This window comes from Nanorana parkeri, unplaced genomic scaffold (assembly GCF_000935625.1).
Source record: "Nanorana parkeri isolate BGI_ZX_2015 unplaced genomic scaffold, ASM93562v1 scaffold643, whole genome shotgun sequence".
NCBI lineage: Eukaryota > Metazoa > Chordata > Amphibia > Anura > Dicroglossidae > Nanorana > Nanorana parkeri.
Window position 1 is genome coordinate 217,098 of NW_017306911.1, and position 17,105 is coordinate 234,202.

A 17,105-nucleotide genomic window follows, 5' to 3' on the forward strand; every position below is an offset into this window, starting at 1 on the left:
CTTAATGTGATCTTGTCAACTCCCCAGAGGCCTCCTTTCAAGCCCATTAGGAATATTCCCTTGGCTGACCTTACTCGTAAGGTATATGTAAAAGTTAAGAACCACATACAACATTTTAGCACATTTTCTGGTCTCAAAATGAATATAGACAAATGCGAACTTTTATTCTTATCCAATACCCCCCATAGGAAAGACTTACCTTGGTTCTCTCGATATCCATTACGCATTCAAACCACCTCTCCAATATCTGGGGATATCCTTACCCAAAACTGCCTCTGACCTATATACTTTGAATTACTCCCCCGTCATCAAACGTATAATACAGGAACTTGCTGCTTGGCAGCATCTCCCCCTATCTGTCCTAGGTAGATGTCATCTGATACGCATGGTTAGTTTTGCTCGGCTCCTCTATCCACTTCAAACAGTACATCTGCTTCTCAGGCACAGAGATGTTCAACTCCTTAATCAAGCCTTCACCAAATTTATTTGGAGGGGCAAAAAACCACGAATAGCGCTCTCAAAACTGCAACTATCCCGTCTCTATAATCTGGCCTGCATTTTCCGTCATGTCCGTGATTGGCTGAACGACTCCGACCACTACTCTAACACTTCCCTGGAACAACAACTAGTACACCCATGGTCGTTGTCAGGGGTTATCCATACACCCCCTTCCCTCACTACCATGTCATATCAAACAAAACATCCTACTGAGGGACACTATTATCACTTGGAGAGAAGTCAGGAAAATCTGTGGCCTTCGGGGCACCATTTCTCTGCTCATGCCTCTAATCTCTGCTCCTATATTTCCAGTAGGTTCCACGTCCCAAACCTTCAGACACTGGCATTCCAAAGGCATACAAACATATTTGTATCAACATATTAGCTCTACTTACCGCGATTCAGCTCCCCCCATACCTACGTTTGCTCTTAATGGGCGCCTTTATTACAACTCTGACCGGAAGATACCTACCGGCTCTTACTCAAGGGCTGGACCCATCTACTCACATCCATCCCAAGCGAGCAGTGGCGAGAAATACAGTTCAAAATAATTCATAGAGCATATTATGCTCTGATCTTCCATCCTTCCTCAATCACCGACACTTGGGTCACTGAGTGCCCGAAGTGTCACCTCATACACCCTAATTTAAACCACCTCCTTTGGCAGTGCCCACATATTCAAACTCTGTGGCACCTCTCACTCTAATACATGCAGTCACTATCTGGGACATCTAGGGACTGTTCTCCGGCTCTATGCCTTTTTCCACTCCCCAACTGCCCTATCACAGACATCCCAAACACCTCTGACACAATGGGAACACAATTGTCTTCTAGCTGTCAAAAAGAATATGCTCATAGATTGGCTCTCTCCCCAAACTCCTACGTTGACGGAGATAAAAACTACCCTCCATCAACTTATGCTGCTACACAAAATAGACACTAAACACAATTTAGAACGCATCGGTAAATTCTTCCATACTTGGTTCCTGACATCTGAATGTACCCTAGACCAACTGAAAGATATGATGTCTCTATTCGAACAATCCAAGTGGTACCTTCAAGCTCTGTCCACTGGCTCTTTGGGTAAGCTCAATGTTCTATGACATGAATCCGCTCGTGTGCTGATCTCTGACATCCAGATCCGGAACCGAAGACCCTGATTTTTGCCACCCTACCACACTTCCTTTTATTTACACTCGGATACCCTTTCTACATTTCCATGTCCCCACAGTCCCATTCCTTCTCTTACCTGTTCTGATCCGTCCCATCTACTTTATAGGCATTGTACATGTAATTTAAACGTCAGCGATTGCTATCTATATCTCCATGGCCCACATTGCCAATCTACACGCTGTGTCATCCCCTGGTAACCATCGCTGACATAGGACTATGTTGTTTGCTATTTTACCTTGTTTTTCCAGTATTGTATGCTAAAATTAGCAATATGCAGACTCCTCCTGTTTGGAGTCATGTTTTTGCCTTTGAATCGACAAGATTTTGAAATAAATATCTATTTGCTTAAAAAAAAGTCCAGGAAATAAGCGCTCTAAGAGGGGCTGGAGAGGGTTGGGGATGCAGGGTGTGTTGCTTCTCAAATGTGCGGACCAGGGTGCCCGACGTTTGTACTGAAAATAACCAAAAGAGGAGGGGTGGAGAAGTGCCAACAACCTAGTGTGGATTAGTGATGGGCTCGGGCATGTTCGCATCTCCACGTGCCGAGCCCGCCAGGAAGCTTACAGCGTTGCAGCGCCAATAGAGACATTTCCCGATCTCTGCAGCTGCGGACCGGGAAAATGTCTCATTACCTGTGATTGGCGCTGTCAGCTTCCTGGCGGGCTCGGCACGTGGAGATGCGAACACGCCCGAGCCCATCACTAGTGTGGATCAGCAATGAGATAACAGGAAATAGTTGAAGTTATACTCACATCTGGGTGAGTTCGTTGAAGCTTTTGGAGGTAGGATTCCAGGAAGGTGGTGCTGTGAAGTGTCAGTACTTCTGATTGGACATCGCGGTGTCAGCGTATTGTCCGGAAAAATGGATAAGTGGGTGAGTAAATGAGTGCAGATCTCTAATAGGTGAAATTACATGAGCTTACCATTAGGTAAGAAATGCTGCGGCATCAGCGACGAAGGTCATGACATGATATGGAGATCCAGATCGAGGTGAGTGATGGACGTCCTGCTTGGTGGATGTAATGATGATGGTTCGGCTGAAGGTGGTTAAAGGATGTTGGTGTGGGTTTGGATCCTGTGCTGGTATTGCTGTGGCTGTGACAGCTGATTGGTGCTGATTCCTTTTTTCGGTGCAGACCCTCCAAGCTAAAGATCAGCACTAGGTGAAATTCTGCATGAGGGTCTTAAGTCTGATAGAGGCCTAATTCAAGGTGTGCCCTAGGCTCACTTTTACTCTAGACCACTTCAGCTGAGCATCCCGACTGCATGGGATAAACAGACTTATTCTCTGGGTTCATTTCAACTCTCCCTTCAGCACTGGACATGTGACTTTCAGGGATGGTCGACAAGGGTCCAATCCGACCATGCCAATGTGTACGTTTTCATCAACGAGGAACCACAAGTTGCGTGGCTCAAAGAAAAGCACCTGATCTTGGCCTTTTGCACAACTTCACATCCTGGCCTTAACCTCCATGCACATTCCAAGAGTAGACAATTAGCAGGCTGACTTTTTTAGTTGACAGATGCTTGATTCCTTCACACCCCAAATGATTTCAGGAACTTTGCTGCCACTGGGGAAAGTGATATGTGGATCTCCTGGTGTCCTGATTCAACAACAAACTGGCTGGGTTTGTTTCCTGGTCTAGGAACCACATGCTATGGTGACTCCATGGGATCAGTTTTCTCTGATCTATGCCTTTCCTACCATGAACATCCTTTCTTGTCTGCTTCTTGTCTCAGAATTCAGTGCTCCTTCTTGCTTCTCGGTTGCTGACTTTGATAGCATGGATGTTAAATCCCAGGTCTTATTGGATAGAGGTCTGTCTGACTCTGTCATTTCATACTCTTGCAGGCCAGAAAGTCCATCACTTGCAGTGTGCCACCGCACTTGGATGACTTCATGCTTGACATGAGCAGTGGAAGTCTTATCCTAGAAAGTAATTCATGGGAGTTATGACCTTCCTCCAATCAGGGCTGGATAAGCATTTTGCCCCGAGTACTCTGAAGGGGTAAATATCAGTCTTTGCCAGCCTTTTCAGCTCTGCTTGCCTTTTATTGCTTAATAAAGGCTATTGTGCAGGGGTTGCTCAAGTGGCTCCCCCAGATGCCCTTGATTGATGTCGTGGGATCTCAGTATGGTGCTTTCATCTCTCCACAAACACTATCATGTAAGGAACTGTTCCTTCACAAGAGTACTGCTGTTCTTAGGCCTAGTGATTCTTATCTGCCTAAGGTAAAGCCTGTGTAAGAGCATTGTTGCTAAACTGGGGTAAGGTGATGAAACTTGACCAGGTTGACAAAAGAAAATTCCTCATTTCAACTTAATCAGGACATTGTCCTTCCCTCTTTTTGTCCTGCTTCCAAGCATCCTAAGGAGGTTTCCCTCCATTGCTTAAATGCGATTCAGGCTGTCTGAGTTTACCTCTTGGCTATGGAAATCGTGCATTCTGATTGTCTGTCTTTTTGTCCTTCCTGAAGGACCTTGCAGGGGACCCCCTGTGTCTCGTTCCACGATTTCTCAGGTCATTGTGCAGGCCTATTCTGCTAGGTGATATAAAGGTGTCTTGCTGCACTCCTTACCGGTATAGGATGGTCCTCGAAATCCTGGTGGTAGCTCGTAGTGACCACGGATGGCGCCGTGAAGATATTCAAGTTTGCAAAAGGATGTCACCAGCACACTATTTAGTTGTTTGCTGTGTTGTTCACCGCTTTATAGCATCACAGTCCTCTCTGACTCTGCCTGTGTCCTGTACTGTATGATCAAGAAAATAGGATTTTTAACTTACCATTAAAGCGGACATTTACACCAAAAAATCTAATTGTACCAATGCATCCCTCTATGATTAATAATAACATAGACATGTCAGGTATAAAATGTTGTGATTTTGAAATACTTGCACTTGCGGAGCATTCACTTCCTGCTTTTGAAGGGGCAAAATTACATCAGTTTGCTAAAGCAATGCACACTGGGATTGCCTTATCAGCAGAGCATTGCTAAGAAATCTCATGTGTAATCTCATGAGATCTCAGCGAAAGGCATTTCCTCCCCTGAGATGATGTAAAAGGAGAGCTAGTAATCTGCCCTTAGTAAACATGGCCACTGCCAGACTACTGGGGAAGAAAAGAGAAATAAGGTATGCAAAGAATACAAAGCCTGCAATTATCTAGAAGTATGTGTTTGTAGATTGTCATCACTTAACATTTCTAAAGGTGTGTTGTTATTTTAACCCCTTCATGACTGAGGCCTTTTTTTCATTTTTTGCACCCATGTTATATTCCACATTTTAGGCCTGAAAATGACTTAAAACCCCCAAACATATATTTTCTGAATGCCAAGACCCTATAGAATAAAATGGTGGTAGTTGCAAATTTTTATGTTGCGCAATATTAGCGCAACTCCTTATTAAACCCCAACATTTAGTGAAAAATGTAATGAAATGCCCCACAACACAACAAAATACCCATTTTTTAAAATGAAATATAAAACATGAGGTTACAACGAGTGAAACGATACCCAACATGCCCAGGTTACAAATTGTGTACGTCCGTGAAACGGCGAAAAACTGCAGTACCCCAAAAAGTCCATAGACGCTTTAAAAGTCCCCACAGGTCATCAATTTAGAGATACCCCAAAATACTGGTCCTAGAATTATTGCTCTCACTCCGGCATGCGCGGCGATACCCAACATGTGTAGCGCGTTCGTCGTTTTCATACATAGGCGCACCCGACGCGTGTTTTCTGTGATAGCAGGTGGTGGTGACAGGTACTCTTTAAGGTGATGCTGGGGGTCCAAAAGACCCCAGTGTCACCTTTACACTGGAAATAAGCTATTGAAGTGCAGATCGCATTTCAATAGCTTATAGCTGGGCTGCATTATAGACAAAACACCCAAGCGGATTAGATTGTATTAATTAAAATCTATAACTATATTAGCTATTTTATAAAAACATGGTTCAGAAAATAAAATGGTGAAAATGGGTGAATTCAGAGATATAAAGATATAATGTTCTGAAAATCCTAGTATTTCTAAATGTATGTGTAATTGTATATCACATAAATGTCTTTTATTGTGTAAATAAACTTTAGTACTGCCTAAACAATATGCAAATAAAAATGCTGCATTGCTTTAGTAAAGTTTTGAGATGGATGTATCCTGGTTCCCTTAAGGAGAAGTCTCACACCATGTATTTTTTTTCACAGCTTTAGACACCTAACTCCCACAGTATATGTTTCTTTTTTATCCCGTGCTTCTGTGTGCAGTAGAGTCTGAGATTCAGACATAACAGTATGTACCCCTTTATTCCTAATCACGCTCTGTAAAGGAGACAAGCCTCCTAATATACAAATCTTATCTCACTGTACTTGCACATTGCTGACACAAAAGGCTCCCCTTCCAGTTCTAGTACTTGTGCTGTTTCCTGTGAGAGTGTGCCCTCTACCCCTGCATTCCTGTGACCTTGTTTGTGTCTGGAAAGTGCAGACACAGTGAGATCAGAGCTGTCATTCAAGAGGCCTCTGAAATCATTATGAAATGTTTAATGTTATGTTTGCAGATCTAAACAATTCTACCATCAGAACCAATGGAAAAGTAAAGAGAGAGAGATTAATGATTGGATATTTCATGGGTTATTGTGTTACAGGAACGGGAACTGGAGAGCGTTGAGCGAAACTGCAATGTGGAAGCTTTGAAATCAGAGGTAGAACAGCTCCAGAATCAGAAGTCTGAACTGGACAGAACAGTGCGAAAACTGGATCAGGAGATGGGCCAGCTCAATGCCCATACAACAACACGCACCCAGATGGACATGCTGAAAAAAGATAAAGTAAAGATATTAATTACATTTACTAATGTCTTGTTTATAGAAATGACTGCAAATCAATGCAATTAAATGAACCAGCGCAAACTGAAAGTGCTCTATATATGTAAAACAAATATTTATTTATGTGGCACCATTGCTGAAAGTGGGCCAGGATGCAGTCTAATGACCATCAATCATCCTTGTGCTTACATGGTGTCTGTGTTTTTTTTTTGTTTTTTTTTTTTACTACAATTGGCTAACACAGTATAACATTCTACTTTGCTTACTCAAAGAAGTTTTTTTTGGTCCAGTGTGAATTTATTTTGTGTCGACAAACTATAGATGCAGAACACTGCCAATGGCAGTGTTGGAAAAGCATTTCCCTGAACCTAATTAATTAAAGTAATAGTTGTGCTTCTATATTTTATGTTACTAATTACATACTGTATATACATTTTTTTTTTCTCATTATTAGGCTGAAAAAGATGATCATATTCGAAAGATAAAATCCAGACACAATGATGAATTGACTTCTTTACTGGGATATTTTCCAACTAAGAAGCAGCTTGAAGACTGGCTGTATACCAAGCAGAAAGATATTAATCAGACACGGGACAAGCTGGCAAAGTTAAAGTAAGTTCTTGAAGTTTCTGTGTTTTTTTTTGAATAACAAAATTCATAGTCACTTCAGCTTTTTTACGGCAGGAACAAGTAAGAGTTTGTCTCTGGAAATTCTTTTTGTGGTCACAGCATAAGGAATGCTGTTACAGTGCTTAATTTATTATACAAATTCTCTGATTTCTAAAAGAAAAACAATAATTAAATGGTAAGATAAAAATAAACAATAAGGTGATCAGCGCCAGTAGGTGAAGTGAAAATAAGAGCTACCAAGCACTAAGGATATAAATAAATACCTGGAAAAATGTGAAAAACAATATTGTGCCGAGCTAATAATCATACACATCTAATACATTGAAACATATTTAAATGAATCACATATATGAGTCTTCAAACAAATAAGGCATATAAAATGAATCTACACACAAAAAAATTTAATAAATAACAATAAAGACAAAAAAAGTCCCAGAAAAAAACAAAACAATTGTGATCGTGCAAGAAAATTCTTCAAATGATTCACCGCCAATCTGCATGTAACTCTCAGGTAAGGATAATCACACAATGCAGACTGACCTTCACCTCCACCCAGTGAGTGATGACAACAAGTGAGTGCTCACCTGGGGAGGTAGACCCACAGAGCTAGGTCAAATGCACTTTTTCCTTTCTTAATGAGGGAGGGAAGCCCATGCACAGAAAAGGCGATAAGGTCTCCTCAGATCACAGGTACCAGCATAAATCCAGGAGGAAAGAGAAAAAGTACAAGGACATAGTGTGTAACGTCCAATAAAATGCAATTTATTAAATAAAAAATGCATATTCACAATGGTGCAAACAGTACAGGCATTGGGTATTGCTGGATCAAACCAGCAAGGCAAATGGCAGCAAAGCGATGAGAACGCCCGTTCGTCCGGCTCAGCTCAGTCACATCAGAAGCTCTGCCCAAAATCAGTTGTGAATCATTTGAGGAATTTTATTGCACCATTGTGTTCTTTTTTTCTGGGACTTTTTGTCTTTTAATGTTGTTGGTTTTTTTTTGTGTGTAGATATATTTTATGTGCCCTATTTGTTTGGAGGCTCATATATGTGATTCATTTATATATGTTTCAGTATCTTAGATGTAATTATTATTACGGCACAATATTTGTTTTTCAAATGATAAGATACATCTCCCACTTGTGGTGATCTTTACTTGTGGATGGGCAGCAATTTCTTGTATCAAAGAATAACGGTCACGTCACTTGTTTTCTTTTTGTCATTGTACTGCAGGGTTCCTCTATTCTGTTGTAAAGATTGGTCAAATCTACTCCTTTTTAATGTAACTAACATTAAAACAAAGCTGACATTTCTCCCACTTGTGGTCATATTTTTACATGTGGATGGACAGATCTTTCTTGCATCACCAAAAATTACTTGTTTACTCATGCAGTCATAATTCAACACTTCCCTATTCTGGTCTCCTAGGTTGTAAAGAAAACTCCATCATTTGTGTGACCAGAGACTAAATAAAATCTCCTGCTTGTGGAGACCTTGGTTTTTGGATGGACATCTCTTTCTTGCGTAAAGGAAACTGAATTGTTTGACTCTTGTTTTCCTAATGCAGTCATTAAAGGAAATAGTGCAAATGTTTCCCCACTGAATTCAGAAAGTTTCAGTTTCTTTCTTTGTTGAGGGACAGAGGAAATCATTCATTTTTGGGTTATCCTGCCACCTACAGAAGGACTGGACAATGGCAAATTAACTTAGATAATTACATTAAGTATACAGGAAACAAATGCATCATGGGATGTTTGATTTTCAGTGAACTTGGCATGTGAAGAGTAACTTTGGTCCGTTGAATAGGTAACCAAACTTATATGTTGACTATGACCTCTCTGGGAGCTGAACAGGTCTTAGTCCCCTTCCGTCTCCTAGGCAGTCCTTGTTATGTGCAATCTGGCTAACCTTTGGGAAGCTAACCTTTGGAAAAAGATGAATTTTATCTGAAAATTTATACTCGCATGTTTATAATACAACATGAGTTATCAACATCTACTGCTCATATTATAGTAAAACTATACCTTCATGTGGGTTTTATTACACATAGGGGTTACGAATTATTAATAGGCAACAGGGAGTAGAGAAACTGTCAGGAGGCCGGGTGGGGAGGAGAGTGCTGTCAGTATTTTCAGGCAGCACAGGATGGAGAGCGGGAGGAGGAAGCTGTCAGTTGCGGCAGTGCGACGCAGGAGTCAGCTGTCAGTTGCGGCAGTGCGACGCAGGAGTCAGCTGTCAGCAGTGTCACGGGAGACCGAACTCTCCTCCCCACACAGCCTCCTGTGACAGGCGAGTCAAGATGGAGAGCTGCTTACAAGCAGTCAGCGATCAGTGTTTGTAAATAATTGAGGACATAGTATGTTAACTGTGTTCCCAATTATGAATGAACTGGAAGTGCTCTACATCACTTCCTGTTCATGATTGTGTACATAGTAACTCATACTATAGCCACAGTTTATGAATGGACAGGAGCACGCAGTGTGGAGGCTTCCTGTTCATTAATAACAGGGGCTGCAGAAAAAGAAATTGAGGACTATATGTTCTCAATCTCTTTTTCTATTTCAAAAGGGAAATATCAGGTCTGTCTAGACATCTGATATTTCCCCAGACCCCCTGACAGTAAAGTAAAAAAATTAAATAAAAAAATATTCTTAAAGTTAGAAAAAACATAATTTTTTTTATCTCCGTTTCGGTCTGAAAATTCCTTTTTCCCGGTTCTACTGAGCTATCTGTCTACCTACTCTTCCTTTTACTTATCCCTTGTCACCCCCCTTCCTATTTGTGTCTTTTCCTTGGTAGTGAGTTATGTCAATGTGCTACCTTATTTTAGGTGTATTTTTTTTAATGTTTATATAAAGACAGTGCTTGAATATTGTCAGTAAATTGACTGAGATTTATATTTCAAAATGTAATAAAAAGATACAAATAAAGCTATTTTAAAAAAAATTATTTTATTTACTGTTAAAGGAGAACTATGAGGTGAGTGCTTTTCACTCACCTCATAGTTCTAGCCGACCTGTGACAATGAGACTGTCACAGGTCGGCTCAGTAGATCGGGAGGTGAGCGAACACAAACCGGCCGTTCGCTCACCTCTCGATCCTGTCACGGTTCTCTGCTGTGACAGGGGAGGGGCTGGATTCCCCCCTCCCCGCTCCGATACGCCAGCGCTGACTGGCGGATAGGCAGAGCCAGCTGTCAGTCACGCAGCTGGGCGGATCCCGGCACAATTGTCGGGATCCGCTGCGGCGTCTCAGTATACCGCCAGCAGCAGCTCGCGGTATACTGAGCCTGGGGTGACGGGAGGACGCTAGTTTGTGTCCTCCCGTTACCCTAAGGAGAACTATGGGGAAAAGCCTTAACCCCATAGTTCTCCTTTTAAGATTTTTACTTCACTTGATCGTTGTAAGCAGCTAAAATACTGAACAACTCTTCAGTGACTAGTAACATAATAGAAATAGCACTTTTTTGGAATTTTTCTTATTTTTGTTGCTGATATTTTATTATGTGTGTCTTCTATGTACAGCCATGAAACTCTTCGGGTAACCATTTTGTCTCTATAATTTTACTTTATAGTAAGGAGCTAGTGTCAGCTGAGCAAAGTAAAAACCACATGAGCAATGAGCTGCGAAAAAAGGAAGAACAATGTGCATCTTTTGAAGAAAAGCTCTTTAATGTTTGTGGTAGCCAAGACTTTGACAGTGATATGACACGCCTGATGGACGACATAGAAAAGTCATCTAAACAGCGAGGTGAGACACATTATGCTCTTATAAATATTACTGCTATATTTGTAGGGGGCCTTAACTTCTTTTCCAGCAGTGATCATTGAAGCCTAGGTGCTGAAATCAAATTTAGCAGCTTTATTATATCTCATTATTTCATACAGATTTTTTTTTTTTACTTTTTAAAACTTTTATATATGTTTTTGCACACTCTGTATTGCTCACACTGTACAACTTGTACAGTCAGTGCTCCGAGAGAGAGAGAGAGCGGGACATTGCCATCTGTAAGCTAGGGAATTTTGTTTGTAAAAAAACCTCCAGCCTATATGTGCTCACCACGGTAATAATGTGTTTGGGAACTACACTGAGTTAAACCTGACAGTGCAGTCTCACAACTAGAAGACAACTTAAATTCCTTAAGTGTACAGTACAGGGTAGGGATGTTCAGATACCAAGTACAAGTACATGTACAGATACTTTTCCTGCTCCAAGACTAGACTAGTGAAAAATTCAAAAGTTAGGAGGCCGCTGTCATTTCCAAGGAGCATACAGAGCTCCTGGGATTTGTGCATCCCTGTTTTAATGTATGATTTTGTTTTTATAAGGAATTCACCGATACCATTTTTACAAGTACTGATACTTGTCCAAGCACTCAGATACAATTACTGATACATTTTTGTTTATTGTCATGTGACAGTTTTTCTAAAACAATACAGACTAATGATTTCAGGAGAGTGGTGGAGCACCAGAGCTAGGTACCAGCTGCAACCCTGGTAGTTCTGGTAAAAATGCCAAGTATCGGCACTGGTATCTGAACATCCCTAGTACAGGGCACAATCTTCTTTTATGATAGACCTTGGGTTATAGGCGGATGCTCTGCGGATCCAAGGCTGAGATCTTCTACCTTCTGGTGGAGCCCTGTCCTTGAAGACCCCCTTAATGGAGGAGGAGGTATGCCCTCCTGCAGCGGAGAGAGTCTCTTCCCTGTGATCTTCAAGGGTAAGTCCACTTTCTCACAAAATGTGAGAACATTTACTTACCTACACCACTCTGCCACCCCTCCCGGCTAATACTGTTCATACCTTTATGCTGGTAGCGCTATTCCCCCCACCTCAGCCAGTGTATAGTCCATACACCACACTGCAGTCCTGCAGTTACTATTAGGCCTCATGCCCGCAAATGACAAGCGATGTGACTAAATGAGAATTAGTCACTCACTGGACCGTGGTGACCAATGAGAAGCGCATCTTACTTCCTGGACCTAGTCCCAGGCTCAGAAGTGCTTCTCATTGGTCAGTGTGGTAATGTAACCGTCGTGACCAATCAGCGCTTGCAATTTGTGGGTATTATGCCTAATACTAACTGCAGGTCTTTGGTGTGGTGTACGATGTATGGACTGTACACCAGTTGCAAGGGATGTAGGAAGGAGGGCTAACTCTTGGAGTATAAAGTTATGAACTGTGGGGGGAAGGGAGAGGTGGCTGAGTGGTGTGAGTAAGAGATTATTTTCTCGCATTTTGTGAGAAAGTGGACTTACCCATTAAAACACCATGGGGTGGTGATTGTGTCCCCCTCTATAGTTGTTCCAAAAACCCTGGGCCCTGCCTTTGATTATTGAGGGGTAGGCAATGTGATTCCTGGACCGGGAGTGGTGTGTCGGTGTGTCACACGACGACTGTGGCACTTTTTCCATTGCAGCATGGGTTTTGTCACAGTAGCCATTCGGTACTGCAACACATTTGGGGGTAGATTAGCACAACTCTGGAATACAGATCACGGTTTTCCCTCTAGCCATGGCAGCTAATTTGAGCACATGTCCTTACAAGGGGCACACTTCTGCTCCATCTCTGGGCCCAGGGTTTCAGGGCAGGCCTTCAGGTTTTTCAGAAGCCTCCAGTCATGAGACACAGGTTGGCTGCTCTGTTTCTGTAGAAGCAAAACTGTTTAGTGATGCACAGATCCTAACTTTCTGGAGACCAACCCCTGGTAAATTTGTAACAAAAAAGGAGAAGGATAGAGAAAGATGGGGTTTTTTTGGTAGCTCCAGAAAGAACAAGTCCAATAAACTTCAGTCTCGTAGAAGTATAAAATATATAAATTTATTAAACAATATATAATAAAAGCATTAAATATGCATGAAAAGATAAAAAACGTATACCTCAGGGGAAAAAAGATATACCTCCTATCACCCCCTATACACCACAATCGAGATTTGTGCCTAAATATCATCTCAATCATAATCTCATACATATGAAGAAATAACATCATAATAACATAATAACAAGGCAACTCAAAATGAGACTGATATGGATGGATTGTATCAAGTGGGAGGAGCAAAGCTTGTAGGGGTGATAAATTGCTTGCAATGCTATAAAGGCACTGCCTGTAGGCTCAATGCGTTTCGCGCCAATGGGGCGCTTCTTCAGGAGCTGGGGGTAGGTAGTCTAGGGGTTATACAAAAACAGATTATAAGTAATCAACCAAAAATTAAAATGGTAAATATCAAAATGACACTGGGAAGTGCCACATAAGTGTCATTTTGATATTTACAATTTTAATACATTTATATCTTTTATACTTCTATGAGACTGAAGTTTATTGGACTTGTTCTTTCTGGAGCTACCAAAAAACCCCATCTTTCTCTATCCCTCTTCTTTTTTTGTTGCTCTCTTTCTGCTCTGCAGCACAGGTCATGTACCCTCCCTCACCACAATGGCTGAAGTCAGGCATGAGGGAAATTAAACGGGGGGGCAGGCCAGCACAGAAAGTGCAGAAAGCCATAACAGAACCAGGGTCCCTCTTCAGAAATGCAACAGTGGTGTTTTGGATCATTGTCATGTTGGAAAATTGCACGACGACCAAGGGCACGGAGTGATGGTAGCATCTTCTCTTTCAATATAGAGCAGTACATCTGTGAATTCATGATACTTTGGCTTTTTTCTTCTTTAGCTAACTGCAGTGAACTTGCATGGTGATTTATTTTTTTCTTTTCAACCCTTCTCACACACACACGTGATAAAAAGTCCAATCCTTGTGCCACACGGCAAAGAAGTCTTAATGTATTCGAAGTTCAAATCAAATAGTTCACATCATTAAACTTCCTCACTTTTCAAATGCAAAAATAAAAAGTGTCACTCGCCCCGTGCCGAAAATCTCTCTTATCCGCATTTACCAGAGTAATAAGACGATCAGAGCATATGTGATACAATGTTGCAATGTTATCTTCCACCCTCTGAGTCTTGTGCTCCTCTCCACTTCACAGGCAATTTGCATGGTTAATCTCCTTAAAAAAGTAAGAAACTACTTATCGTACAGTATGAACTAAACAACTTTATTTAGAATAAAAAGTCCTACTCACATGTGGTATGTTTAACATTAGCTGGCAAATAGTACATTAAAAAACCATCCTGTCCAGAGCGCTCACTAGTCACAGACTTCCGGATCAGAATAGCCTCAGCAAGGTCCGTCCTTTCACGCTTTTTGTCATCCAGGACGTTTTCAAATGATGGCAGACCACGCTGAAGCTATAGTGTACTAACTATATATACTGTAGTCCAGGGCTCAAAATTTCAAGTCCTAAGCTACTAGCCAGGCCTGAAAAGTTACTCGCCACCAGTTGCCCCACCTAACCCCTACCCTGCCCCGGCCTTAACTCTGCCAGGTCAGTGGTGTGACATATATATATATATATAATAAGATCAGTAACAACGCACAGTACAGAAGTCAGTGGTGCAATCCAGAATACAGAGGCCAGCTGTGTGACGCGCAGTGCAGAGGTCAGACGTGTAATCAGAGCCGCCTCTCTTAGTGGAGCTCAAGCGGCCGGGAAGAAAGAGAGGGAGCGCAGAGAGCTAGCTCCGGCTCTGGATGTAACACTACCGCGGCGGCAAGCGTTCGCTTCTGTTCTGTCTTCTCCTTCTCGGGCTGGACTGCTCTGGAGCTGCAGCAGGCGAGAAAGAGAAGAGAAAGCGAGCGAGCGATTGCCGCAGCGGTAGTGTCCCATCCCTAGTCCCGCCGGCGAGGCACCATTGCTGACATTCACTCGCCAATTGCGAGGGGGCGAGTGGAAATTTTGAGGCCTGCTGTAGTCCAGCCTTAGCATTAATGGATGTAGTAATTTTGTTTCACCAGTAGATGTCTCTATAGTCCAGCCATCATACTTTATATACCATATAAAACTGGTGTAAAACAAATCGATACATTTCTCTACAAAGTGACAATATCCTTTTGAAGTGAGACATTCTTGCAATTTTTAACTTCTAGGAACATTACTACCGGTATAACCTAATTAATGGAGTAATTATTAAATCAATATAAAATAGATATAAAATTAATATACTATATGTGTGTGAAAATAATTGTTACTTAAAAAACAGTTAATATCAAAATCAATATTTAGTCCATTGGGAAATGAAGGATTCTAGACGAATATCCACTTGGATTCTTTTTTCGAGATTTCCCACTTTAAATTAGAGCCTCTCCACTGTCTACCTATTTTATCGATGGCTATAATTTTTAAACCTCTTTGATCTTTGTTATGGAAGAGTTTAATATGTCTCGAGAGGCTGTTTGTCAGACATTTTTTATATTCTTTATATATTCCTCAGTCCTTTTTTTTTTATTGGCCTACTGGTCCTTCCTACGTATTGTTGTGGGTTAAAAAGTTGTTATTTATAATTAGGGCTGGTAATGATTAAAATTTTTTATTAATGACATTTTTTTTAATCGATTTAATTTCAATTCATTATAACGCACATACAGATCCAACTACATAAGATCCAACTACCCGGTCGCAAATGCGACTGATGCAGCCCTGGTAGTTTCACCAGTGCCGGTATTTCACGAGTACGAGTGCTTGTGAAAATGCCCAGTATTGGCACAGGTGCATCCCTACTTAATATAATGTAGTGCTGGGACTTGCAGTCCTGCATAGTTGGTGGTATTCAGCATTGCTGTAAGGCGGAGAGGTGAGTACCGATCAAAAGAATTTTGAGTGAACAAAAAAATTAAGGATTAATCGAGGGATTGATCGTTAATTTCCACAGCCCTATTTATAATATATATAATTGATTTGCCTCTATAAAAATATCAAGGTTTAGTATACACGTTTTAAACCTAGATATTTTTATAGAGGGACATAAATTATATACTGAAACATATTTTAAAACAACAGACAAAAATGTTTTTTTGGATAAATGCCATACGAAAAGGGCAATTTATACGAATCGAACGTAACTGCACTAGACTAGAAGATTATATAACACAATCTATAACACTACAGGACAGATTTTTAGAAAAGGGCAATGATTCTGATAAGATTTGTAAAGAGAGAGTAAATAGGGAAAATAAATAGAGAACAACTTTTTACACCCAAAGAAAAAAAATTGGACGTATTCTCTGTTTCTTTTAGTACAGATTATTCAGTACAACATAAGGCGATAGAATGCATTTTAAAGAAAATATTAAGAATATTTTAAGAAAATAATTTTGGGATCACTGCTTAAAATATATATAATTGATTTGCCTCTATAAAAATATCAAGGTTTAGTATACACGTTTTAAACCTAGATATTTTTATAGAGGGACATAAATTATATACTGAAACATATTTTAAAACAACAGACAAAAATGTTTTTTTGGATAAATGCCATACGAAAAGGGCAATTTATACGAATCGAACGTAACTGCACTAGACTAGAAGATTATATAACACAATCTATAACACTACAGGACAGATTTTTAGAAAAGGGCAATGATTCTGATAAGATTTGTAAAGAGAGAGTAAATAGGGAAAATAAATAGAGAACAACTTTTTACACCCAAAGAAAAAAAATTGGACGTATTCTCTGTTTCTTTTAGTACAGATTATTCAGTACAACATAAGGCGATAGAATGCATTTTAAAGAAAATATTAAGAATATTTTAAGAAAATAATTTTGGGATCACTGCTTACTGTTATACCTAAAATTATCTTTAGGTGTGCCCCAACTTTGAGGGGCAAATGGGCCAAAAGTGTTTTAGAACCACCCACTTTATTGAAGGAATTGGTTTCCTCAGCTGTAGACGCTGTAGGACTACAGGGATGAGAAGGAAAACTGAACATTTTATATCTAATACTAATAAAACATTTAAAATTAAGATTTGTTTTCCCTGTAATAGTCAATATGTTACCTACTTTCTGGAATGCCCTTGCGGACAACAATACGCAGGAAGGACTACTAGACTACTAAAAATATAATATATATATGTATATATATATA

The 17,105-nt window shown here is 40.6% G+C and overlaps 1 protein-coding gene across 1 annotated transcript in view; it reads left to right on the plus strand.

The window, feature by feature from the left end:
• RAD50 (RAD50 double strand break repair protein) overlaps positions 1-17,105 on the plus strand; it is a 101,729-nt gene that overhangs the window by 36,524 nt on the left and 48,100 nt on the right. Inside the window, exons 10-12 of the mRNA XM_018563226.1 lie at positions 6,313-6,495; positions 6,947-7,104; positions 10,697-10,872. Of these exons, the coding sequence (XP_018418728.1) occupies positions 6,313-6,495; positions 6,947-7,104; positions 10,697-10,872 (517 nt within the window). The remainder of the gene's footprint in view (positions 1-6,312; positions 6,496-6,946; positions 7,105-10,696; positions 10,873-17,105) is intronic.